Source organism: Lutra lutra, chromosome 9, assembly GCF_902655055.1.
Source record: "Lutra lutra chromosome 9, mLutLut1.2, whole genome shotgun sequence".
NCBI classification, from domain to species: Eukaryota; Metazoa; Chordata; class Mammalia; order Carnivora; family Mustelidae; genus Lutra; species Lutra lutra.
The window spans coordinates 4,477,365-4,502,239 of NC_062286.1; the positions used below are offsets into that span (position 1 = coordinate 4,477,365).

The 24,875-nt window shown below is 45.8% G+C and overlaps 1 protein-coding gene across 1 annotated transcript; it reads left to right on the forward strand.

The window, feature by feature from the left end:
- The first annotated feature begins 1,056 nt into the window (after positions 1–1,056).
- RSAD2 (radical S-adenosyl methionine domain containing 2) lies at positions 1,057–24,470 on the forward strand. The gene is made up of 7 exons (XM_047746742.1): positions 1,057–1,447; positions 1,529–2,011; positions 8,511–8,672; positions 17,567–17,796; positions 20,297–20,446; positions 21,213–21,245; positions 23,368–24,470. Exons 2-7 carry the CDS (start codon positions 1,657–1,659, stop codon positions 23,530–23,532), a joined length of 1,095 nt encoding a protein of 364 aa, XP_047602698.1. The 5' UTR covers positions 1,057–1,447; positions 1,529–1,656; the 3' UTR covers positions 23,533–24,470.
- Positions 24,471–24,875: the final 405 nt, after the last annotated feature.

Genomic DNA, 24,875 nt, shown 5'->3' on the forward strand with positions numbered 1-24,875 from the left:
GTCACATAGCAAGTGGTGAGCTGGGCTCCTGGTGCCAGAACCTTCCCCACTAGGACTGTTGCAACTTTCCACAGGTCTCAGGAAAACCTGAAAGTACCTGCTCAAACTCAGCTCTGATTAAAAAAAAAAAAAAAAAAAAAAAAAAACTCAAGGAAAAATAAGTTTCAGCACAAAATTTGACAGTCCTTTCTAAGAAACTGTAAAAATAAGGAAGAAGCCACTTGTACCTCTTGACAATTAAGAACCATCTTAGAGGGACGCCTGGGTGGCTCAGTTGGTTAAGCAGCTGCCTTCGGCTCAGGTCATGATCCCAGCGTCCTGGGATCGAGTCCCACATCGGGCTCCTTGCTCATCAGGGAGCCTGCTTCCCCCTCTGCCTCTGCGTGCCATTCTGTCTGCCTGTGCTTCCTCTCTCTCTCTGACAAATAAATAAATAAAATCTTAAAAAAAAAAAAAAAAGAACCATCTTAGAAAAGCATCTGATTTTCCCATGGTCTTTTATTTTTTTTTTAATTAAAGGTTTTCTATATTTATTTGAGAGAGAGAGAGCATGAGCTGGGGGAGAGGCAGATGGAGAAAGAGAGGCAGGCTCCCCGCCGAGCAGGGAGCACAATGCAGGACTCGATCCCAGGACCCTGGGATCATGACCTGAGCCAAAAGCAGACGCTTAACTGACTGAGCCCTCCCAGGCATCCCTTCCTATTGTCTTTTAAAAATAAAACAGAAGTGGGGAACCTGGCTGACTCAGTCGGAGGAGGGAGTGACTATTAATTTTGGGGTCATGAGTTTGAGCCTTATGCTGGGTGTAGAGATTATTTAAAAATAAACCATAAATAGGGGTGCCTGGGTGGCTCAGTGGGTTAAGCCTCTGCCTTCAGCTCAGGTCATGATCTCAAGGTCCTGGGGTTGAGCCCCACAAGGGGCTCTCTGCTCAGCGGGGAGCCTGCTTCCCCCTCTCTCTGTACCTGCCTCTCTGCCTACTTATGATCTCTGTCTGTCAAATAAATAAATAAATAAAATCTTTTAAAAAAAGCATAAATAAATATGCAGGAAAACATAAATGTCTGCATTTCAGCACTATGAAAATACAGACGATGAGTAACTAAAGGCAGATGAAGGATACATGTTATGTGCCTGTGCTTTTTCTGACTGTGATCCGAAAGGGGCCCCGAGGCGTGTGGGCTCCGTCCTCAGCCTGCACAGGTCAGTCATACTTTGCATTCTTTGACTTTCATAACAAGCAGTCAGTGCGGGGCAGGGGCGGGGTGCTCGGGCAGGACGCCAGGGCCGAGCCACCACGTGTGGTATCATGCATGAGCAATGCCTCTGAAGTGGGGACTGTATCTCTCCAGGCTGCCGCTCTCTGCGGGACCGAGATACAGATGGGCAGAAGGCCTTGATCTGTATCCAATTAGAAGCGTCTGGTGACCCAGAAGATAGGTGAAAGGTGAGGCGGAGAGAGTCAGCTGCTGGCTTGATCCTGAGCCTCCGGTCTTGGCGCTGTTCCAGCTTTCAATTTCATGAACAGGAAAATCGAAACTTGAGCTCAGCTGAGACGCAGTCAGAGGTGTGTCCATCCTGCCGGTGTGATAGGCTGGCCCAGCGCATATAAACAGAATCCCCAGGTTCCGTGCAGCCCCGGGGCACCCGGTCACCATGTGGATGCTCGCGCCCTTCGCTCTTGCCGGAAAGCTGCTGAGTGCCCTCCGGAAGCCACTAGGCTCTCTGTGGGGCAGCGTGGTCCCCTGGTTCTTCTGGCTCAGGTCAGCACTCTGGCTGGCAGGGGGCAAGAACACCCGGTTGCCGCCTCCGAGGGGCCAGGGAGAACGGCAGGAGAGCAGAGGGGAGGAGGAGGAGGGCCCAGGCCCGCCCACCACCCCCACCAGTGTCAACTACCACTTCACCCGCCAGTGCAACTATAAGTGTGGCTTCTGCTTCCACACGGCCAAGACGTCCTTCGTGCTGCCCCTGGCTGAGGCCAAGCGAGGGCTCCGGATGCTGCAGGAAGCCGGTGAGTCCCCCGTCCTGGGAGGGCATCAGGGCACAGCGCTGGCTGGGGGCAGCCCCAAGGGCAAGAGCTCACACAATTTGAGATGCTCCCCAGCCCATCTTACGAGGGAGTATTAGGGTGAACTGGGGTGGGAGCTTAGGCCTTCGGAACCAGAGCTGGCTGGCACAGACGTAAGGGATGCAAGCCCGTCCCTCCTGGAGCCACCAAGTAAGCAGAAGTCTGTGCACCTGCCAGGCTCCCAGGGCAGCCAGCGTGGGCCAAGAGACAGGATGGGAAGTCGTGCCGCTTTCTGAGTTGGTCCAAAGTGCTGATAGAGTGGGGCTTTCCAGAAACAGTAAAAGAGGAAAGTTGAAAACAAAGACACAAACTTTGACTTAAAAACTATAACGTTTGAAGGGTGCCTGGGTCGCTCAGTCGGTTAAGCACCTGACTCTTGGTTTCTGCTCAGGTCATGATCTCAGAGTTGTGAGATCGAGCCACATGTCAGGCTCCACGCTCAGCGTGGGGAGGTCTGCTTAAGATTCTCTCACTCGGGGGCGCCCGGGTGGCTCAGTGGATTAAGCCACTGCCTTCGGCTCAGGTCATGATCTCAGGGTCCTGGGATCGAGTCCCACATCAGGCTCTCTGCTCGGCAGGGATCCTGCTTCCTCCTGTCTCTCTCTCTGCCTGCCTCTCTGCCTACTTGTGATCTCTCTGTCAAATAAATAAATAAAATCTTTAAAAAAAAAAAAAAAGATTCTCTCACTCGCTCTATCCCTCCCCGCTCCCCACCCTCTCTCTGTCTAAAATACAGAAATACATCTTAAGAAAAATAAAAGAATTACCATGTTTGAGTTTTTTACTTTGAATCATGTAAGTGCTCCTAACATGAAACTTTAAAGAAGTTATTTACAATACAAATATGGCAATGACTTTGCTCTAGGCTTGTTTGCTGAACTTCCCCGAATCAGTACAGTGAAGGCATCTTGGGGAGAGCTCAGCCTGGCAACATCTTCCACACTAGACCTGTCCCTTCTCACCTCTTTCTGTCTTTCCTCGAGCTCCAGCCAAGCTAGTAACTTAGCAGCCTTGCCAGCTTTTTCTCAATTTGCTTAACTTTTTTTACGGAAGTATACCATGTATGCACAAAATTGCACACATCCTGAGGGTTTAGCTGGGTGAGTTTCACAAGGTGACCACACCCACGTAAACAGCCCAAGATCTTGAGAGAGAACATCACAGCATCCAGAAGCATCTCCCTTCCAGCCACTGCCCTGGCCAGATAACCATGAGTCTGTCTTCTAACAGACAGTAGCTTTTGCCTGATTTTTTACTTTATATAATGAAATTACACCATTTGCACTGCCTTGGATCTGGCTTATTTGGTTCTCCATTATGTTTGCACAATCATCCATAGCTGTTCATCCAAGTACAGACCCGCTTCACTGGTCCCAGTGGGTTTTAGCTCAGGGTCTCCCCATTTCTCACCTGGATTGCTGCAATTCATATAATTGTCTCTGCGGTCCCCATTGGGACATCAAGTTTCTCCACCCCAGTGCCTCTAGGCACATTGTATTACACCCCTTCTCCCCCAACACCTGCCTAAATCCAGCCTGTGATCATGCTGTCCTCACTTTCTGGAATGCCCCTCTCCTTCATTTGTGATCCCTTGGTGCCTATTACAAATATGTATTATAACACTTTTTTAAAAAGATTTCATTTACTTATTTGAGAGAGAGAAAGCATAAGCAGGGGGAGGGGCAGAGGAAGAAGCAGTTTCCCACAGAGCAGGGAGCCCAAGATGGAGCTCAATCCTAGGACCCTGGGTTCATGACCTGAGCCGAGGGCAGATGCTCAACCAACTGAGCCACTCAGGCGCCCCTATTATAGTTTTTTTTTTTTTTTATAAAAAGTTATGCCATTATGTTTTGTTTTGCTGTTTTGTTTTTAATATTTGGATCCCCCAGAGAGTTTGAGTTCCAAGGTAGAATTTGAGCATTCTATGTATCTTTGTGGCTACCAGGGGGTTGATGAATGGTTTTGGAGAGATGGATTAACAGATGAATGAATGAATGAATGAATGAACGAAGGGAGGACTAGTGTCATGGGAAGAACCTAGACTCTTGACTTACAAGGCCAGGGTTTGAGCTCTTGCCCTAACACTTAAAAGACTTATGAAGGCATTTAAATTTTCTGAATAGCAGTTTAACAATCTTTAAAATGTAGATAATCAAGATAATGCCTATACCAGGTGCCTGCGTGGCTCAGTTTGTTAAGTGTCTGCCTTCAGCTCAGGTCCTGATTCCGGAGTCCTGGGATCCAGCTGGACGTCAGGCTCCCTGCTCAGTGGGGAGCCTGCTTCTTCTCCTCCTTCTGCCTGCTGCCCCCTTGCTTGTGCTCTCAATCTCTCTCTATCTCCAACTTTCAATCTCAAGTAAATAAAATCTTAAAAAAAAAAGGATAGTGCCCATACCAACCTCAAAAAGTTGCCACATGACACAAATAAGTGAATGTTCAGGGGTTTTTAAAGCAAGTATAAACTATTATGGTTATAATTAATATTTTTATATAATGATTGCTCAGTTTTAAGTAAATAAAGTCAAAGTCAATTAAAATGATCAAGGTATAACATAGGTCATATGACCTCTAAGTGAGATTTCTGGTTAATAGAGGAAAATCTATTTTGGTGATGATTAAGAATGTAAAGCTAAATGTAAATTATATTTAAAATGTACTACTCGGGTGGAAGGGGCTTTTACAACATATTTTTTACTTCTCTCACGTACACACGGAGAAAATGGAGCGGAATTTGGCCTCTGTGAGCATCAGTTATCCATCCGCGCTATGTACGATCACTCCTAATAGGTTAACTTCATTGTGAAGTAATTGTTGTTCGTCTATGATCTGAACTATGCACCTGCATCCTGTTCCTTCAACTTTCTGTTCCTTTCATCCTGTCTACATCTTCCCCTCAAATTCTTCAAGGGCCGCTGGCCAATACACCATCTCATCTTCTCCGGTTAATCTGATTCTACTTCACCACACTGTCGGGAATAATGATGTTTCTACCAAACGATGGTCACTGTTACACAGGCAGGCTCCCAGCATGTTGGATTCCAATAGTGAGATGACGGAGTCGATCAATGTCCAGACATAGACACATCTGAGAGAGAAAGACGGTGTTGAAAACAATAGCAGATGGCATTTGGTCTGCCATAAAGCTGGGCTGTGCTGGGAGAGCTGGGGGGAAGGGCAGTGCCCCTGATAGAGATGGAGGCTGTGGAGCTTGGATACCCATCCTAGCTCCCATTTTTTCCCTAGTCTTATGATCTTGAATAATCCTTTGAACCTTCCTGAGCTTTGATGCCAGCAACTAAAAACCAGGATAATAATCCCTTCCTTGCTGAATGGGTTTCAGGATTAAATGCTTGCCTGAACCATGTTACCTTGGGTGAGGTTTGGGGAGGCCAGATGCAGATCAAGAGAGAAAAACTGGAAAGAGTCGTGTAATTTGCTATTCACCGTTCCTGGGGCAGGACAGCCCTCGCCTCACAGGAAGTCCCGGGTCGGGACAGAGAGGACTGTAAATGTGACCCCATCAGTGTGGTTTTCACAGGAAGGAACTGATAGGGAGGCAAAGCCAGCTTAGCATGGGCTAATCTGAACAATCTCAGTGAGCCCTGGGTGCCGGCTGGGGCTGTCCCGGTCGTCCGAGACCTGGCCCTGGGACGCAGAGGGCAGAGGGCAGAGGACGATGGCCCTGAGAGAGACCCTCATAGATCAGGGGCTTGGGGTGTTGCTCAAGAAGAGGTGACCACCCTTCAGCCGGGACCTGGAGACTGAGTCGGAGCAGCATTCCAAAGGCTGCGCTACAGGGAATTTGCACAGCTTAGATTTTCACGCACAGTGTTCGTTACTTAGCTGGTACAAAGTTTATTGAACGAATCTCAACAGATAACATTGTCAGGGAATTTTACGGCATAATGTGCTGTTTGCCCCTTAATACGTTCCCCAGCCTCTCTGCCAGCCTGGCTGGTGTCGCTAATTATTTCGTTCCTATGACCAGATCTGTTTGCACTTCTCACCAGCCTCATGTCCCCCGACCTCACATGTGCTTCTGTTTCTGTGGCTCATCAGCCCGGGTCCTTCCTTGCTGTGCTCTGAGGTGCCTGGTGTCTGTCTCTAATCTGAGCATGCTGTCCGGTGCCCATGCCTTCGACACCCGCAACATCCACCGGAGCGGGCATCTCATACTTCTCTTAGCGGAGGCAGTTGCTTCCTGATTACAAGTTCATTCTGGAAATGGCCCACTCTGATGTGGCCACTAGCACTGGGCATCGAAGAAAGACTCACTCAGCCAACCGAATTGAACTGAACTGAATTCAAAATGAACTCCACTAGGTTAATATCACCGTATAAAGTCTGTATTTCACGAACTTCTGGACCTCCTAGTTCATGTCCACATTCCCTCCAATCTTTCCTTCACTCCACTAAAATTCCAGTAGCATCACTGAAAGCAGGGGAACAAACGCACAAAATCAACGCAGTAGTTGGAACTGGTGGATGGCACTTGGACATCTTCAGCCTGTGTGCACAGGGCGGTGGCTGCCCGAGTTCTCCAGCCCGCCCCGTGGAATGCAGTGCATTTCAGACACGAGAACCATCTGATCACACAGAAGTACAGCACTGATCAAGGAGGGAGTGAGGCAGGAACGAGACAGCAGGTCCAAGGCAGATCCCCTGCTGCCCCCACCACAAGGAGAGCCCCTCTTCCTGCGCATGACAGAAGGCATATTTTCAGAAGGATCTGGACACCGAGGCTGGGCTCAACCACCCCAGGAGAAGCAGGGAGAAGAAAAGCACCATAGTGAAGATGGGGGAGTGAGAGTCTGCCTGCTGGGTGTGAGAGCCCACATTCCGGGGTGCAGATACCCAGGGGGTATGGCATAGCAGGAGCAGAACAGAATGGCCCAGAGGCATGACCAAGGCTCCCAGCATGTGGGACGTAATCCAGGGACTAAGTCAGTTTCTCTCTCTGTCGCTCTGCAGAACCCTCCAAATGAGGGCTTTCTTCCTCAATCACAGAAATTCCCCTTCCACTCTTTGAAGCATCACTCAAATAAGAAAGGACAAATAGAAACACTGAAGTAAAAGGCAGACACCAAAATAAGCAAAGAGAATATAGGAAAACTTCAAAACATCTGTAACTGATAATCCCAGAGAGATAAGAGAAAATTTACATGTAAGAAATAGCGATGCGGTGCTAAGAAAATAAGATGTGGGAAAGTCTGGGGAACGGAAACTGGGATTTCTAAAATTAGAATTTTAATAGTAAGACTAAAAGATAAGGTCTTGGGAAAATGGGACGCAGGAGACACAGCAGGAAGGGAGGGTGGTTGCCAGCCAGAGAGCCAGTAAACCCTGGATAGGATCTCCAGAGAGATCTGCACAATGGTGAAGGGGTAGGAGCTCTCAAACACATGGTATGAGAAACTTGCCGTACCAGAAGAAGCGGTCTTTTTCTAACAAGGACCTGCCAAGTGGCCAGAACAATGAATAGAGACAGATTTGGCTAAGGCACCTCACCTTGAAATTTGGGGACACTGGAAAGAAAACTTCTGGAAGGGAAAGAGTTATGCACTTTAAAAGGTTATAAATCAAAGTGTTATCAGGCTTCTGAACAGTAATATTAAAACCTAGAAGACAACAAAGCATGCCCTTAACATTCCAAGCTCAAAGTGACTTCACCCAGAATACTATACCTGTCCAAACGAATGATCACAGATGAATTTTGAAACATATAAGTAGGATATCACCTTGATTCATATTGTGCTTTTTTTTCTTCAGGAAACTGCTAAGGGCTTTTCCAAAACAAGGGAGTGCATCAAGAAGCGAAAGGGCAGGAATTCCAGGCCAAGAGGCACCCAGCATGTGGGAGAGGGAGGGGCCACCAGGGCTGGATGCATTGAGCTGTCTCAGGCTAGAGTCCCAAGCAAGACCATTCTGAGTGGGACAGGGGGGGTTTTCTGCACATCCCTGCGCTGTCTTCTCCATCCCTGTAACTGATTCCCTACTTTAAAGCACATCTATTTTATTATTTTTATTTTTTTAAAGATTTTATTTACTTAATTATTTGAGAGAGAGCAAGCATGAGCAGGGGGGAGGGGTAGAGAGAGAAGCAGAGAGCCTGATGCCCGATCCCAAGACCCTGAGATCATGACCTGAGCCAAAGGCAGATGCTTAACTGCCTGAGCCACCCAGGTGCCCTAAAGTGTATCTATTTTAAAGCAGGGGGTAAGGATAGGCCCCGGGTCATGTATATGGTTAGTTCCCCCTGCCAAGCCCCGTGGGGAGCATGGGGAGCCATGGTTGGGGGTGGGGGCTGGGGATAATGGGTAGCTATCATTTCATTGTTTGTTACTTTGAGAAAACATTCCTTCTGTCATTAAAATAATGACAAGGGGTGTTTGTGCAATGGGGGTGGGGGGGAACGGAAAGATTCACGTTCTGCCTCTTACAGGGATGGAGAAGATAAACTTTTCGGGCGGAGAGCCGTTTATTCACGACCGCGGCGAGTACCTGGGCAAGCTGGTGAGGTTCTGCAAAGAGGAGCTGCGGCTGCCCAGCGTGAGCATCGTGAGCAACGGGAGCCTGATCCGGGAGCGCTGGTTCCAGAACTACGGTGAGCTTCCCGCCCTCGCGCTGTGGTCACAGCTGCAATGACTGGTGGTTCCGAACACCCTGGTCCTTAGGCCAGGCTCACTGGGGGAGGAGACACCAAACTCGAATCCCTCTGCAGGCCAGCAAGCTTCTGTGGGACTCTACACTCAGAGCCCTGTACTCGTTGACAAACAGCTGTGGCAGGACAGGTAACAAAATGTTAATAAGCACAACTATGTTACTCATCCCAGTTCAGCAGGTGCTGAGGCCAATGGCTTTAGCTTAGCCACTAGCAGGGAACACCGATACAGTTCTGCAACCTCTACCTTATTGCTTGCCACTGATATTTTATTTTTAAATATTGAAGGAACCATCACTTCATTAGTCTCATGAATGAAGCAATTGGACCAAAACCGTATTTCCTATCTTTGGCTCCATATTTGTCTGCTGAAGAAAGTTAAGTAAAATGTCTGCGTGGGGACTGAAGCTCAGACTAATTATATCAGAACCTCGTGCTGTGTCACAGACCAACCTGGGGGGCTCCCAGGGATTCTACTCTGCGGCCAGGATGGCGAACCACAGATCCTAAGACCATGGTGTTCCCTTAGGGCTGAGTTTCCATAGGGGTCATATCCCTAGAGCAGCACCCGGAACGAGGAGAGAGCAGTGGAGAATATTACCTGTTATTTCTACTGTCATTTACGTAGACAGTCATAACCTCTCAGAACACAGTTTTCTGTTCTCACTTTGTATGAGCTGTTGGAGCCTGGACATCACTGCAAGAGGTGTTGCCTTTACCTTCTGTTGAGGCAGCTCACAGGAAGTCTCTGACCACACACCCCTGCTGAGACGGTGGAGAGATGCGTGTGGGGAGGGAAGACTGGATGAGGGCGGGGCAGCCTGTCTCATGAGGGGGAAGCAGGAAGACAAATGCGAAAGTCTCTGGGGAAAGTAGATCAGGGAAGACCATAAGAAGACCTGTGAGGGGGAGGAGTCAAGATGGCGGAGAAGTAGCAGCTGAGACTACTTCGGGTAGCGGGAGATCAGCTAAATAGCTTATCTAAAGATTGCAAACACCTACAAATCCAACGGGAGACTGAAGAGAAGAAGAACAGCAATTCCAGAAACAGAAAATCAACCACTTTCTGCAAGGTAGGACTGGCGGAGAAGTGAATCCAAAGCGACGGGAAGATAGACCGCGGGGGGAGGGGCCCGCTCCCGGCGAGCGGCGGAGCAACGGAGCACAAAATCGGGACTTTTAAAAGTCTGTTCCGCTGAGGGACATCGCTCCAGAGGCTTAACCGGGGTGAAGCCCAGGCGGGGTCAGCGTGGGCTCAGGTCCCACAGGGTCACAGAAGGATCGGGGGTGTCTGAGTGTCACAGAGCTTACAGGTATTAGAACGGGGAAGCCGGCTGCAGAGACAGAGCCGAGGAGTGACTCTCAGCTCGGGGTTACCTTGGACCGGTCACAGGCGCAGTCAGCTCGGAGCGCGGCCGGAGGCCAGGGTGACGGGAGTCATTGGGCGCTGTTCTCTGAGGGCGCACTGAGGAGTGGGGCCCCAGGATCTCGGCTCCTCCGGGCCGGACACCGGGAGGCCGCCATCTTCACTCCCGTCCTCCGGACTCTACGGAAAGCGCTCAGGGAACAAAAGCTCCCGAAAGCGAACCCGGCAAACCCGAGCGGATTACTCAGCGCGGCCCCGGGTAAGGGCGGTGCAACTCCACCTGGGGCAAAGACGCTTGAGAATCACTACAACAGGCCCCTCCCCCAGAAGATCAACGGGAAACCCAGCCAGGACCAAGTTCACCTACCAAGGAGTACAGTTTCAATACCAAGGAGAGTGGCAGAATTCCAGAGGAGAAGAAAGCAAAGCACGGAACTCATGGCTTTCTCCCCATGATTCTTTAGCCTTGCAGTTAATTTAATATTTTTTTCTTTTTCAATTTTTTTTTCTCTTCTTCTGCTAATTTTTTTTAACTTTTACCATTTTCTTTTTTAACGTTTTTTAAATAGTTTATCTAATATATATATATTTTTTTCCTTTTTATATTTTTTATCGGCTTTCTTTTTTTAATAGTTTCTTTTTTTTTTTCTTTCTGAACCCCTTTTTATCCCCTTTCTCCCCCCTCATGATTTGGGATCTCTTCTGATTTGGCTAAAGCATATTTTCCTGGGGTTGTTGCCACCCTTTTAGTATTTTACTTGCTCCTTCATATACTCTTATCTGGACAAAATGACAAGGCGGAAAAATTCACAAAAAAAAAGAACAAGAAGCAGTACCAAAGGCTAGGGACCTAATCAATATAGACATTGGTGATATGTCAGATATAGAGTTCAGAATGACGATTCTCAAGGTTCTAGCCGGACTTGAAAAAGGCATGGAAGATATTAAAGCAACCCTCTCGGGAGATATAAAAGGCCTTTCTGGAAAAATAAAAGAACTAAAATCTAACCAAGTTGAAATCAAAAAAGCTATTAATGAGGTGCAATCAAAAATGGAGGCTTTCACTGCTAGGATAAATGAGGCAGAAGAAAGAATTAGCGATATAGAAGACCAAATGACAGAGAATAAAGAAGCTGAGCAAAAGAGGGACAAACAGCTACTGGACCACGAGGGGAGAATTCGAGAGATAAGTGACACCATAAGACGAAACAACATTAGAATAATTGGGATTCCAGAAGAAGAGGAAACAGAGAGGGGAGCAGAAGGTATGTTGGAGAGAATTATTGGAGAGAATTTCCCCAATATGGCAAAGGGAACAAGCATCAAAATCCAGGAGGTTCAGAGAACCCCCCTCAAAATCAATAAGAATAGGTCCACACCCCGTCACCTAATAGTAAAATTTACAAGTTTTAGTGACAAAGAGAAGATCCTGAAAGCAGCCCGGGAAAAGAAGTCTGTAACATACAATGGTAAAAATATTAGATTGGCAGCAGACTTATCCACAGAGACCTGGCAGGCCAGAAAGAGCTGGCATGATATATTCAGAGTACTAAATGAGAAAAACATGCAGCCAAGAATACTATATCCAGCTAGGCTATCATTGAAAATAGAAGGAGATTTTAAAAGCTTCCAGGACAAACAAAAACTGAAAGAATTTGCAAATACCAAACCAGCTCTACAGGAAATATTGAAAGGGGTCCTCTAAGCAAAGAGAGACCCTAAAAGTAATAGATCAGAAAGAAACAGAGACAATATACAATAACAGTCACCTTACAGGCAATACAATGGCACTAAATTCATATCTCTCAATACTTACCCTGAATGTTAATGGGCTAAATGCCCCAATCAAAAGACACAGGGTATCAGAATGGATAAAAAAACAAAACCCATCTATATGTTGCCTACAAGAAACTCATCTTAAACCCGAAGACACCTCCAGGTTTAAAGTGAGGGGGTGGAAAAGAATTTACCATGCTAATGGACATCAGAAGAAAGCAGGAGTGGCAATCCTTATATCAGATCAATTAGATTTTAAGCCAAAGACTATAATAAGAGATGAGGAAGGACACTCTATCATACTCAAAGGAACTGTCCAACAAGAAGATCTAACAATTTTAAATATCTATGCCCCTAACGTGGGAGCAGCCAACTATATAAACCAATTAATAACAAAATCAAAGAAACACATCAACAAGAATACAATAATAGTAGGGGATTTTAACACTCCCCTCACTGAAATGGACAGATCATCCAAGCAAAAGATCAACAAGGAAATCAAGGCCTTAAATGACACACTGGACCAGATGGACATCACAGATATATCCAGAACATTTCATCCCAAAGCAACAGAATACACATTCTTCTCTAGTGCACATGGAACATTCTCCAGAATAGATCACATTCTTGGTCCTAAATCAAGTCTCAACCGGTATCAAAAGATTGGGATCATTCCCTGCATATTTTCAGACCACAATGCTCTAAAACTAGAACTCAATCACAAGAGGAAATTTGGAAAGAACCCAAATACATGGAGACTAAACAGCATCCTTCTAAAGAATGAATGGGTCAACCAGGAAATTAAAGAAGAATTGAAAAAATTCATGGAAACAAATGATAATGAAAACACAACGGTTCAGAATCTGTGGGACACAACAAAGGCAGTCCTGAGAGGAAAATATATAGCGGTACAAGCCTTTCTCAAGAAACAAGAAAGGGCTCAGGTACACAACCTAACCCTACACCTCAAGGAGCTGGAGAAAGAACAAGAAAGAAACCCTAAACCCAGCAGGAGAAGAGAAATCATAAAGATTAGAGCAGAAATCAATGAAATAGAAACCAAAAAAACAATAGAACAAATCAACGAAACTAGGAGCTGGTTCTTTGAAAGAATTAATAAGATTGATAAACCCCTGGCCAGACTTATCAAAAAGAAAAGAGAAAGGACCCAAATAAATAAAATCATGAATGAAAGAGGAGAGATCACAACGAACACCAAAGAAATACAGACAATTATAAGAACATACTATGAGCAACTCTACGCCAACAAATTTGACAATCTGGAAGAAATGGATGCATTCCTAGAGACATATAAACTACCACAACTGAACCAGGAAGAAATAGAAAGCCTCAACAGACCCATAACCAGTAAGGAGATTGAAACAGTCATCAAAAATCTCCAAACTAACAAAAGCCCAGGGCCAGACGGCTTCCCAGGGGAATTCTACCAAACATTTAAAGAAGAACTAATTCCTATTCTCCTGAAACTGTTCCAAAAAATAGAAATAGAAGGAAAACTTCCAAACTCATTTTATGAGGCCAGCATCACCCTGATCCCAAAACCAGACAAGGATCCCAACAAAAAAAGAGAACTACAGACCAATATCCTTGATGAACACAGATGCAAAAATTCTCGCCAAAATACTAGCCAATAGGATTCAACAGTACATTAAAAGGATTATTCACCATGACCAAGTGGGATTTATTCCAGGGCTGCAAGGTTGGTTCAACATCCGCAAATCAATCAATGTGATACAACACATTAATAAAAGAAAGAACAAGAACCATATGATACTCTCCATAGATGCTGAAAAAGCATTTGACAAAGTACAGCATCCCTTCCTGATCAAAACTCTTCAAAGTGTAGGGATAGACGGCACATACCTCAATATTATCAAAGCCATCTATGAAAAACCCACCGCAGATATCATTCTCAATGGAGAAAAACTGAAAGCTTTTCCACTAAGGTCAGGAACACGTCAGGGATGTCCGTTATCACCACTGCTATTCAACATAATACTAGAAGTCCTAGCCTCAGCAATCAGACAACAAAAGGAAATTAAAGGCATCCAAATCGGCAAAGAAGAAGTCAAACTATCACTCTTTGCAGATGATATGATACTATATGTGGAAAACCCAAAAGACTCCACTCCAAAACTGCTAGAACTTGTACAGGAATTCAGTAAAGTGTCAGGATATAAAATCAATGCACAGAAATCAGTTGCATTTCTCTACACCAACAACAAGACAGAAGAAAGAGAAATTAAGGAGTCCATCCCATTTACAATTGCACCCAAAACTATAAGATACCTAGGAATAAACCTAACCAAAGAGACTAAGAATCTATACCCAGAAAACTATAAAGTACTCATGAAAGAAATTGAGGAAGACACAAAGAAATGGAAAAATGTCCCATGCTCCTGGATTGGAAGAATATTGTGAAAATGTCTATGCTACCTAAAGCAATCTACACATTTAATGCAATTCCTATCAAAGTACCATCCATCTTTTTCAAAGAAATGGAACAAATAATCCTAAAATTTATATGGAACCAGAAAAGACCTCGAATAGCCAAAGGAATATTGAAAAAGAAAGCCAAAGTTGGTTGCATCACAATTCCGGACTTCAAGCTCTATTACAAAGCTGTCATCATCAAGACAGCATGGTACTGGCAGAAAAACAGACACATAGATCAATGGAACAGAATAGAGAGCCCAGAAATAGACCCTCAACTCTATGGTCAACTCATCTTCGATAAAGCAGGAAAGAATGTCCAATGGAAAAAAGACAGCCTCTTCAATAAATGGTGTTGGGAAAATTGGACAGCCACATGCAGAAAAATGAAATTGGATCATTTCCTTACACCACACACGAAAATAGACTCAAAATGGATGAAGGATCTCAATGTGAGAAAGGAATCCATCAAAATCCTTGAGGAGAACACAGGCAGCAACCTCTTCGACCTCAGCCACAGCAACATCTTCCTAGGAATATCACCAAAGGCAAGGGAAGCAAGGGCAAAAATGAACTATTGGGATTTTATCAAGATCAAAGCTTTTGTACAGCAAAGGGAAACAGTGAACAAAACCAAAAGACAACTGACAGAATGGGAGAAGATATTTGCAAATGACATATCAGATAAAGGGCTAGTGTCCAAAATCTATAAAGAACTTATCAAACTCAACACCCAAAGAACAAATAATCCAATCAAGAAATGGGCAGAGGACATGAACAGACATTTCTGCAAAGAAGACATCCAGATGGCCAACAGACACACGAAAAAGTGCTCCATATCACTCGGCATCAGGGAAATACAAATCAAAACCACCATGAGATATCACCTCACACCAGTCAGAATGGCTAAAATTAACAAGTCAGGAAATGACAGATGCTGGCGAGGATGCGGAGAAAGGGGAACCCTCCTACACTGTTGGTGGGAATGCATGCTGGAGCAACCACTCTGGAAAACAGCATGGAGGTTCCTCAAAATGTTGAAAATAGAACTACCCTATGACCCAGCAATTGCACTGCTGGGTATTTACCCTAAAGATACAAACGTAGTGATCCGAAGGGGCACGTGCACCCGAATGTTTATAGCAGCAATGTCTACAATAGCCAAACTATGGAAAGAACCTAGATGTCCATCAACAGACGAATGGATAAAGAAGATGTGGTATATATACACAATGGAATACTATGCAGCCATCAAAAGAAATGAAATCTTGCCATTTGCGACAACGTGGATGGAACTAGAGGGTATCATGCTTAGCGAAATAAGTCAATCGGAGAAAGACAACTATCATATGATCTCCCTGATATGAGGGAGAGGAGATGCAACATGGGGGGTTAAGGGGGTAGGAGAAGAGTAAATGAAACAAGATGGGATTGGGAGGGAGACAAACCATAAGTGACTCTTAATCTCACAAAACAAACTGAGGGTTGATGGGGGGAGGGGGGTTGGGAGGGAGGGGGTGGGGTTATGGATATTGGGGAGGGTATGTGCTATGTTGAGTGCTGTGAAGTGTGTAAACCTGGCAATTCACAGACCTGTACCCCTGGGGATAAAAATATATGTTTCTAAAAAATAAAATTAAAAAAAAAATGAAACAAACAACCCAATTAAAAACTAAGTGAAAAATCTGAAAAAAAAAAAAAAAAAAAAAAAAAAAGATGACCTGTGAGAACCAAAATGACTGTGAAGGGAGTCACTTAGTGAAACGGGGTCAGAAGTTTCCAAATAAACTCTGGGAGCCGGATTCAGAGAGGGAAGGAGGGTTTAGGGAACGGTATGAGCAGGGGAGAATCGGTCAGGCTTGCTGGCGCTGTCCCCGAGCCATGCTCTCCCTCCAGCACTGGTTCCTCATGCCCCGTGTGGGACGAAGGATCACAGCATCCAGGGTCAGAAGCTCAGATGCTGGTGTGGGAGACTCTATGTGAGGGAGTGTGGAGCTGCAGAAGAAAAACCCGCTTCAGTCGTAGGGAGACCATAAGCAAGTGGGAGGCCATGAAGCATGGGAAGTGCCGTGCTCTGTCCTGGTGGACGGACGGGTGGCCCATGAGTCCTGAGCTTCCATGGACGTCTATCTTCTGTTGGAACGTAGGGTTGGTGTTACCAAATTCAGAAATCTACATTCCATGTTAAATCTCCCAATGAAATACTTGCAAATAATTTGGAATATTGTCGGATGTCATGAGGGAAGAAGACAGCAATGTTTATGTATAACTGTGTGGTCTGCAAGAGAACCATTTTGGAGAAACCGCCACGTCTCTAAGTTTGACAATTTTCTGGGAGCACTCACTCACAAGACTCAGTAGCCAGTAGACTCATGGCTGAGGTTCACCAGGGCAAAGGCTGCGGTGCAGAAACGGCAGTGATGGGCATCACGGGGGGCCAGAGACACGGGCTTCTGAGTCCTTCCCTTCTAGGATGTAGAAGATGTGTTTTCTCTCGCGCTGTGAGCTATAGGGACGTGTCTGGAACGTTGTTGCCGAGGAATGTTCATGTGAGTCTTAGGGTCTGAGGCTTTTATGCAGGGCTGGTCTCTCAGACACGTACCGCTGGACACCATCCATGGCAGCTGAAAGGCAGGACTCCCAACAACAAAACCAGCTACATCACGAATCTTGTGCAATGATACCAGTGACTCTTGACAAGCTGCCATAACATGCCCCATTGCTCAGACATAGACACATCACCAACGGGAGACACAGAGAGCATTCTGGGGGCTACACGCAGGGCCTGGCCAAACCTCCATCATCGTTGTGCCCTTCCAGAGACTCACAAGGAGTCAGGGAACAGATCTGCTGCGCTAACTCTCTCTTCACAAGGGCTCCTACAAGACAGTCTGAGAGCAGGAGGAGGGGATATAATCCAGATGTAGCAATTAACAAAGGACCTCATTTAAATATACCAATAAACGCTCGCACACATGCAAGTGTGGCTTTAGGATGGTCAAAGGGCCGTCTCCTCCAGATCATCTCCGTCACATCATGATACGTATATTTTTTCTAAGATTATTTAAACAAATACCAAGTATAGTTGACATTTCTGTGAGTGTTGTAGGTATGAAAAAAAGTCTTTTCAAGCATTAGAACTTAGATACAAGCAAGATGTGTTTTATCATAAAGAGAGATAAATGGTCTGAAAGTGTTTGTCCTTGAACAGAAAAGCTTAAAGGTGCTCACTTTCCCTCAGGTGAGTATCTGGACATCCTCGCCATCTCCTGTGACAGCTTCGATGAGCAAGTCAATGTCCTTATCGGCCGTGGTCAAGGAAAGAAGAACCATGTGGAAAATCTTCAGAAACTGAGGGCATGGTGTCGCGATTACAGAGTGGCCTTCAAGATAAATTCTGTCGTTAATCGATTCAACGTGGATGAGGATATGAGGGAACCCATTAAAGCCTTGAACCCTGTCCGCTGGAAAGTAAGTACTGTGTCCCTTTTGCTGAGGATAGTTCAGAAAATGTTCCGGAGAGACTTTGACACTGAAACCCAAAATGTCTAGGTGAGAAAGGACTCTGCTCTGACCAAGCCGGCTGGGAAAGTCCTTGGTCCTTGGTCCTTCCTCCAGCTCTCTTAAACTTTAAACTGCCTCCACTCCCTCTGTCCCAATCTCCCCTCTGAAAACTGGACCCGATTCCCTTCTGTGATATTGGGAGGATAAAGGTCAAAAGATATAGTCAGGGGCATCTGGCTGGCTCAGTCAGTGGAGCCTGAGATTCTTGACCTTGTGGTTGTGAGTTCAAGTCCCACGTTGGGTGTGGAGATGACTCAAAATTAAAATCTTAAAAAAAAAAAAAAAAGAAGAAGAAGAAGAAAAGATACAGTCAGTGCTTGGATAGGTTCTGAAGAATGTGCCCATAGAAAACCTAACCTGGACCTATTTATTAAATATATTAAGACTGGATTTCTTTTTACAACTCTCGGCTTAGTCATCAATGGATAAATGTTCTTCATAAATTCTGTTAATACATTTTTCTTTGAATTATTTGAAGATACTGGGGCAACACTATTCCCAGGTTGTGGCAAAGCTTATTTGCCAAGATCTGTGCTTTAGGACTGACCCTTCGGTCCGCTACGACAAAGTCTAAAGTTCAAACTCAGGGCGTGTTTACAGCCCACTATGTGCAGGATTCAGAAATAACAGTTAGTCATTCTTGCCCCTGGCTGTCCTTCAGAATCAACTTGGGGAACTGTTTAAAAAAGCAACTTCCTGGACCTGCCCCCTGCCCAGAAGGAACTGGAGGTGGGACGGTGGGAGGAACAGAGGCTGTGGTCCAGGAAGGGGGAGGGGCGAGGGCCTGAGGCGGGCTCTGGGTTCTTAGATCCTCCTTCTAGAACCATCTGCCCATCACTCTCCTTTTCCCTGACAACCTCCTCCCCCTCTGTCCCACTTCTTTTGGTCTTGCTGTCTTCCTCATTATTCTCTTTTCAGCTTCTCTGTATAGGTATATGCATTTTTCCTCTTGACTTTGGTTTGCCAGGACCTCCTCGTGGCCTCTCTCTCTCTCAGCGCGCTCTTCTCCGATCTTAGACCTCCTCCTGTGGCTCCCCCTCGCGGATCCACTCCAGAACTGCCTGTTGAAAACCCTGCGTTTTCTGGGGGGACAGGTTAGCTGCTGTCTGTTTGGAGAGCAGGTTTCGGCTCAGATCACGGGTGTCTGCAGGCTGCAAATCGATGGAAATCGATGTTCGTGGGTCAGGTGTGTGGCCCCCTAGGCTGCCTCCTCCGTGGGAGGGCCTGGGCTCACAGCCCCGTCAACAGTGCATGGGCCGGAGGAGACCTCCTGGTATTCCTCAACAGAGGGCTTTGTGGTCACCGGGAGGCTTGCCGTAGTGACAAGAGAGTGGCCCCTCCTAACCTGGCGCAGCCAATCTCACCCTCCTCCCCGCATTCTGCTTCTCAAGCTCCATTCGAGCTGTGGATTCTAGAACCAAAGTCACCAGGGAAGAAGCCCGCGTGTGTCTTCCCCTGCCTGATGTTCAAATCAGTGTGGGCTCCCAACCCGTGCGGACACCTCCTCTGACCTCCCTGCCAGGCCACTCTCCTCACCCTGTTGCCTGGACTGGGCTTGGGTGTCGTGGGGACAACAATGACGGGTGTCCCCTCCCTAGAAGCCAGCCTACGGAGCAAGACAGTCATGAAAGCAAATACTAAAACTACTGTGGGACGAGGGTCTGTGAGGACCGGGGAGCACAGAGGAAGGGGGTGGACATAGAGTGAGCAAAGAAGGCAATGTTAGGGAACTTTACAATTAAATCTAAGCTGACTAAAATGTTAATTAAATGCTATGTATAATCCCCCTCCCATGAAAACCCCACAGACCCGGGCTCTGCATGCGTGTGTTTCGTCAGCGACAGTCTTGTTTCACCTTGAGCAGGTCCCTGGAGAAGAGTTCTTCCCTCTCAGATGAAGGTGTTCCATACAAGGGAATAATACACTCACACACACACTCAATTGTTTACTTAAAAGAGTGTTGGGAGACTACCAATGCCTTTGGAAACTGTCCTTATATATTAACTAAATAATAAACCCCATAGTCGAGAGGCCTTCATAAGGATATAATGAAGTCAGCAGAAACAACGTTTTGAAAATATCATTTCTTGGTTTGGGGATCACAAATGATTTGTTTATTTTCTTGATGCTTTTCTACAGTCCATATTCCCTGCAATGAACACCTGTTATCTGATGGTCTGAAAAGTCAGATTATCAGACTAAATCAAACATACACTGAAAACTTATATTTTCAGATAGTTGGTGCTTCCTGACTTTGAAGGGCCCAGAGCAATGTCTTTCTAGACTGTTCCTGAGTCAGTGGAGTCTTCTTTGCTCAGAAGAGATGATGCTGGGTCTGGGGGAATGGGGTTTGGGGAGCAAACGGTGGGAGCCTGTTGGCAAAGCAGACACCATCCTTGTCTTCCAGGTGTTCCAGTGCCTCCTGATTGAGGGTGAGAATTCCGGAGAGGAAGCTCTGAGGGAAGCGCGACAATTCGTTATCAGTGATGAAGAATTTGAAGGATTCTTAGACCGCCACAAAGAGGTGTCCTGTCTGGTGCCCGAGTCCAACCAGAAGGTTGTATGACGCAAACATGGCTTGGTTCATCACCACAACTTGAGACTGATTCCAAACAGGGAGCTCTAGCCCGGAGGGATTCACACGCTGTTCCTGTAGAGGGTTCTAGAGCAGGCTGGGAGGGGTGCCGTCCCCTTCCTGCTGTGGGACCTCTGGAGGAGCTTCAGTGGCCCTTCTCCCTCCCTGTCCTTGACCATGCATCCCCCACTATTCCCACAGTGGGAGCTGTTCCAAGGACACGGCCTTGAGCAGGGATAGCTTCCTATAGGAGGGTAGGTGCACCTTCCACATACCTAGAGAAGGTATAACTAGTTACAGTTAATGAAGTCACAGTAGAATCTTCAGGGAAGCTCCCAGGGAAGAGCGTTAAAGCTTTACAGATTGAATAAAGGGGGACATCCAGTGTAGGGTCGGAACAGCCATTGGGAATACTGAGTGAAGAACAGGGCTCTCCCACAGCTTGAGGAAATGGGGAAATTCTCCTGGGGATGATTGTCAGAGAAGCTGTCAATGGAGGCCATTTGATGCTTCCAGAACCCAGAGAAGCCTGGCATCTGCTAGAATCTGAACAGACACAGACGGATGTCCTTGGAGATGTGTGTTAGGGGGCTAGGGGCGCCAGCCGATGGATTGCCTTGGAAGGGACACACCCAAAGCCACTGAAGTAGTAAAGCACAAACATACAGACACTGTGGGACAGACCGTTGAGTGCACGCACTGAAAAATGCAGCTGGAACTAAATTTGTGTTCAATTTCTCTTTCACAGATGAAGGATTCCTACCTTATTCTGGATGAGTATGTAAGTATTAGTAAGGGATTATAAACTTTGAAAACTTTTAAATAAAAATAATTTTTAAAATGAAAAATTAATTAAGCCGCCGTGTCAGTGTTGTGCTATCATGAGCCTGACCGGTCCCAATTTTTCTTCCGAGCCGGCATTTCCTGTTTTTGTGGTCACTGATTGGCGTTCATGTTACAGAGCCCTTCGTGCACTGGGTGGGTTCTAAGCTATGCACGTGGGCAGGACTTTGCTTGAACCCGGGCCCCATGTTTGGACCGACCCCAGGCGATGGGTCCCTGGATGTCACCTTGAATCTGACACTGTGAAAGCAGAGTCCTGTGTCACACAGTCTTGGGCTGGGAGTTTCCTGGCAGTGGGAACCCAGGGAACTTTGGAGGAAGGTGTTATCACACTTCCCATCACCATTCACACCTCTGATGCTCCTTGTCCCTGATGGATAAGCCTTAGCCCAGGTGGGAATCCATTATAGCTCCTCTCCCAAAGCCCCTGATTGCATTGCTACCCTCTGCCTCAGAAAGAAAAAAGGAAATCTATCCCTTCTCAAATTTGAAAGACAAATCACTTTTTTCTTTCCTTTGTCTTTTTTTGGGGGGAAGGGCGAGATTCATAAACTATTGCCAGTTGTTCTAGGATAGGATGAACAAGTCCATTCAAAGATGTTTCTAAGAAATGAGCTCAGGGCACCTGGGTGACTGAGTGGTTAAGGGCCTGTCTTAAGCTTAGGTCATGATCTGGGGGTCCTAAGATCAGACCCCATGTTGGGCTCCCTGCTCAGTGGGGAGCCCGTTTCTCCCTCACCCTGCCTCCCTGCCCACCCCCCTGTTCCTGCCCGATGTCTCTCTATCTCTTTCAAATAAATAAGTAAATTTAAAAAAATAATAAAAATAATTTTTTTTAATTTTATTTATTTATTTTTTTTACAAAAGAAAGAAAGAAATGAGCTCTAACAAGAACAATGATTCAGTGTATACATGGAATTTGGTGTTTTGAGAAATACCTGTTTTGACTTTTGATATTTTAGTGTTTTCAAATTAATCAATGACACTTCATAACCATTTCATTGTTTCTCAATATGAGCATTCTTCATGGGGCGTAAGGGGAAAGGTGATGACGCTAACGTTCTGCGTGTGGGTTTGAGGTAGAGAGGAAAGGTCAAACAATTTATTTTTATTTTTGTCTTTTAAATTTTATTTTTAGAGAGTGCACATGCAAGGAGGGAGATGAAGGGGAAGGGGCAGAGGAAGGGGAAGAGGGAGAATCTTGGGCACCACGTTGAGTGTAGGGCCCAAGGTGGAGCTTAATCTCACGACCCTGAGATCGTGACCGGAACTGAGATCAGGAATTGGACACTTCATTGACTGAACCCGGCACCCCAGTTTTTATTTTTGGAGTGTCATGACTGGCTGGGGATTTTGACCAAGGCTCTTCAACAAACTCTTGGCTCTCCACACAGTTACCACAAACAGTGAACCAAAAGTTGCTTTTGGTAATTTAAGAATATTCAAGGTATTACTACAAGATGCTTAGTGACAGGGTAGGTCAGAAGACGTGTGAAGACCTCATTCTTGCCTGTAAGGTGTTCAACATAGGAGGAAAAGTGCAACCCTTCAGTAGGTGTCTATGACACTTCTTGGCCTCATACTTGCCTTTACTTCTTTTTTATCCCTCTTTCTCCTTTTCTCAAAAGAGATTTTTATTCATGTTATGCCGTATATTTATAAACCATTTTCACTCCAACAACATCATCTACCTGCAATTTCCTGAAGACACCATCCTGTTTCATGCATCTGTGCTTTTATAACACTGTTCTCTCCAGACTACGATTTCTGAACATCACCCCTCCCGCATGGAGGCACATGCACCAGCTGTGGCACACGTGAAATTCGGTTGATCGTGCACTTAATTGGTCAGATGTGCTTTTGTTAGTTAAAGTGAGCTACTTGGGCAGAGAAAGGGTCTTCAAGGAGGTCAGCATCCTCATATGGTATCTGGCCCACAGCCTTCAATAAATGTTAGTTGAAATGACACTATCAAAAATCATTCTGAATTAATTCCCAGAATTGAGTTTCAAGGAATCGATTATACAAAAATATCTCCTTTCTGTCTTTGAATTTTCTAGATGCGCTTCCTAAATTGTAGGAATGGGCGGAAGGACCCTTCCAAGTCAATCCTGGATGTTGGTGTAGAAGAAGCTATCAAATTCAGTGGATTTGATGAAAAGATGTTTCTGAAGCGAGGAGGGAAATATGTGTGGAGCAAGGCAGATCTGAAGCTGGACTGGTAGAGCTGGACGTGGAGCCAGCATCCACCCACCGGTGGGGACTCTCACTCAGACTCAAGGTGTGGCAACTTCCGGGGGTGGCATTTCCTGTCGGCATTTTGCAATGGCCTCAGATCGGATTTTGTGTTGCGCAGGCTCTCCGATTATCTGTGGTAACTGAACACACGAATCATTTGGGCCATCAAAACCCACAGATAATGCCAAACCATTAACTTTAATTAATTCGCTTATTTGGGATTTAGGTTTTTGAGCAGTTTTCTGGGACTCCTGGTTCCCCGATTTTGATGTTATGTTTCCAGTCCTTTCATTTCATAGAGTCGGGCTGTTTTTTTTGTTTTGTTTTGTTTTTTGTTTTCTGCTAAATACTGAGATGCCAATTTTCACACCTAGAGCCATTACAAATCTCTCCCCCAACTGTTCTGTGTGTTGCAATGCTCTTTCCTTCCTGCCGTTCTACCACTGAAGTCTTGGACTCTTTACCCAGAGGTCTAGAAATGGTCAGCAGATGTTTCAAAGAGTAGGCAATGATCACCTTACCAGTTTTCAGTAAGTACCTGGAAGGAGATGGTTGGTCTTTCCGTACTCTGCACGACCCTGGCCCGCGCTGACTATTCCATGAATGTGAGCCATCTCTGCCGCTCTCCTTCCTTTCCAAGAGTCTCAGCAAAAGCAACAAACCCTGTGCACTTCGTGACAAAGCTGACACAGGGTCCGTGTTTGGGTTGCCTTATGAACCTGTTACTCCTGCCACCTCAGTCTGCAAGTGAGTTCATTGGAATAGGACAGTTGTCCCCCACATCTCTGAGAAATGATGCCTTATGGCTCAGATGGTTAAACCTTCAGCTCACGTCATGATCCCAGGTCCTGGGATCAAGCCCTGCATCGGGCTTCTGGCTAAGTGGGGAGTCTGCTTCTCCCTCTGCCTGCTGTTCCCCCTGCTTGTGCTCTCTCTGTTTCTCTGTCGTTCTCCCTTTCTCTCAAGTGATTTTTTAAAAAAAATCTAAAAAAGAGAAAAAGGAGAAGGAAAAAGAAAGAAAGAAAAAGAAGGAAAGGAAGGAAGGAAGGAAGGACGGACGGACATCTTATTAGATCAACCTATTGTGTAAGGAAAAGCACTGGACTGGGATGTAGGAAGGCATGTATGGAAGCGTCTAGAATGTACCTGGATTTTATGTAAATGAAGCTAGGGCACAATATAATAGGTCTCAACTAACTCTGAATCACTTGAAATAAGGACATAATTTCAGTCAATAGGAGAAGTGCCTTCCTTTTTCAGCTTCTTTGAGAAATGTCACCTAAACGGGGTCAGGGAACAAAGTCGCCTCCTTGTGGAAATATCAGTGCAG

What these genes read in the sequence shown, in the direction of transcription:
- RSAD2 (XM_047746742.1), top strand. Translation starts at nt 1,657, where the DNA reads ATGTGGATGCTCGCGCCCTTCGCTCTTGCCGGAAAGCTGCTGAGTGCC. An exon ending in CCGGATGCTGCAGGAAGCCG is followed by an intron (nt 2,012 to 8,510) that starts GTGAGTCCCCCG and finishes TGCCTCTTACAG; the next exon opens with GGATGGAGAAGATAAACTTT. An exon ending in TGCCCGAGTCCAACCAGAAG is followed by an intron (nt 20,447 to 21,212) that starts GTTGTATGACGC and finishes TCTCTTTCACAG; the next exon opens with ATGAAGGATTCCTACCTTAT.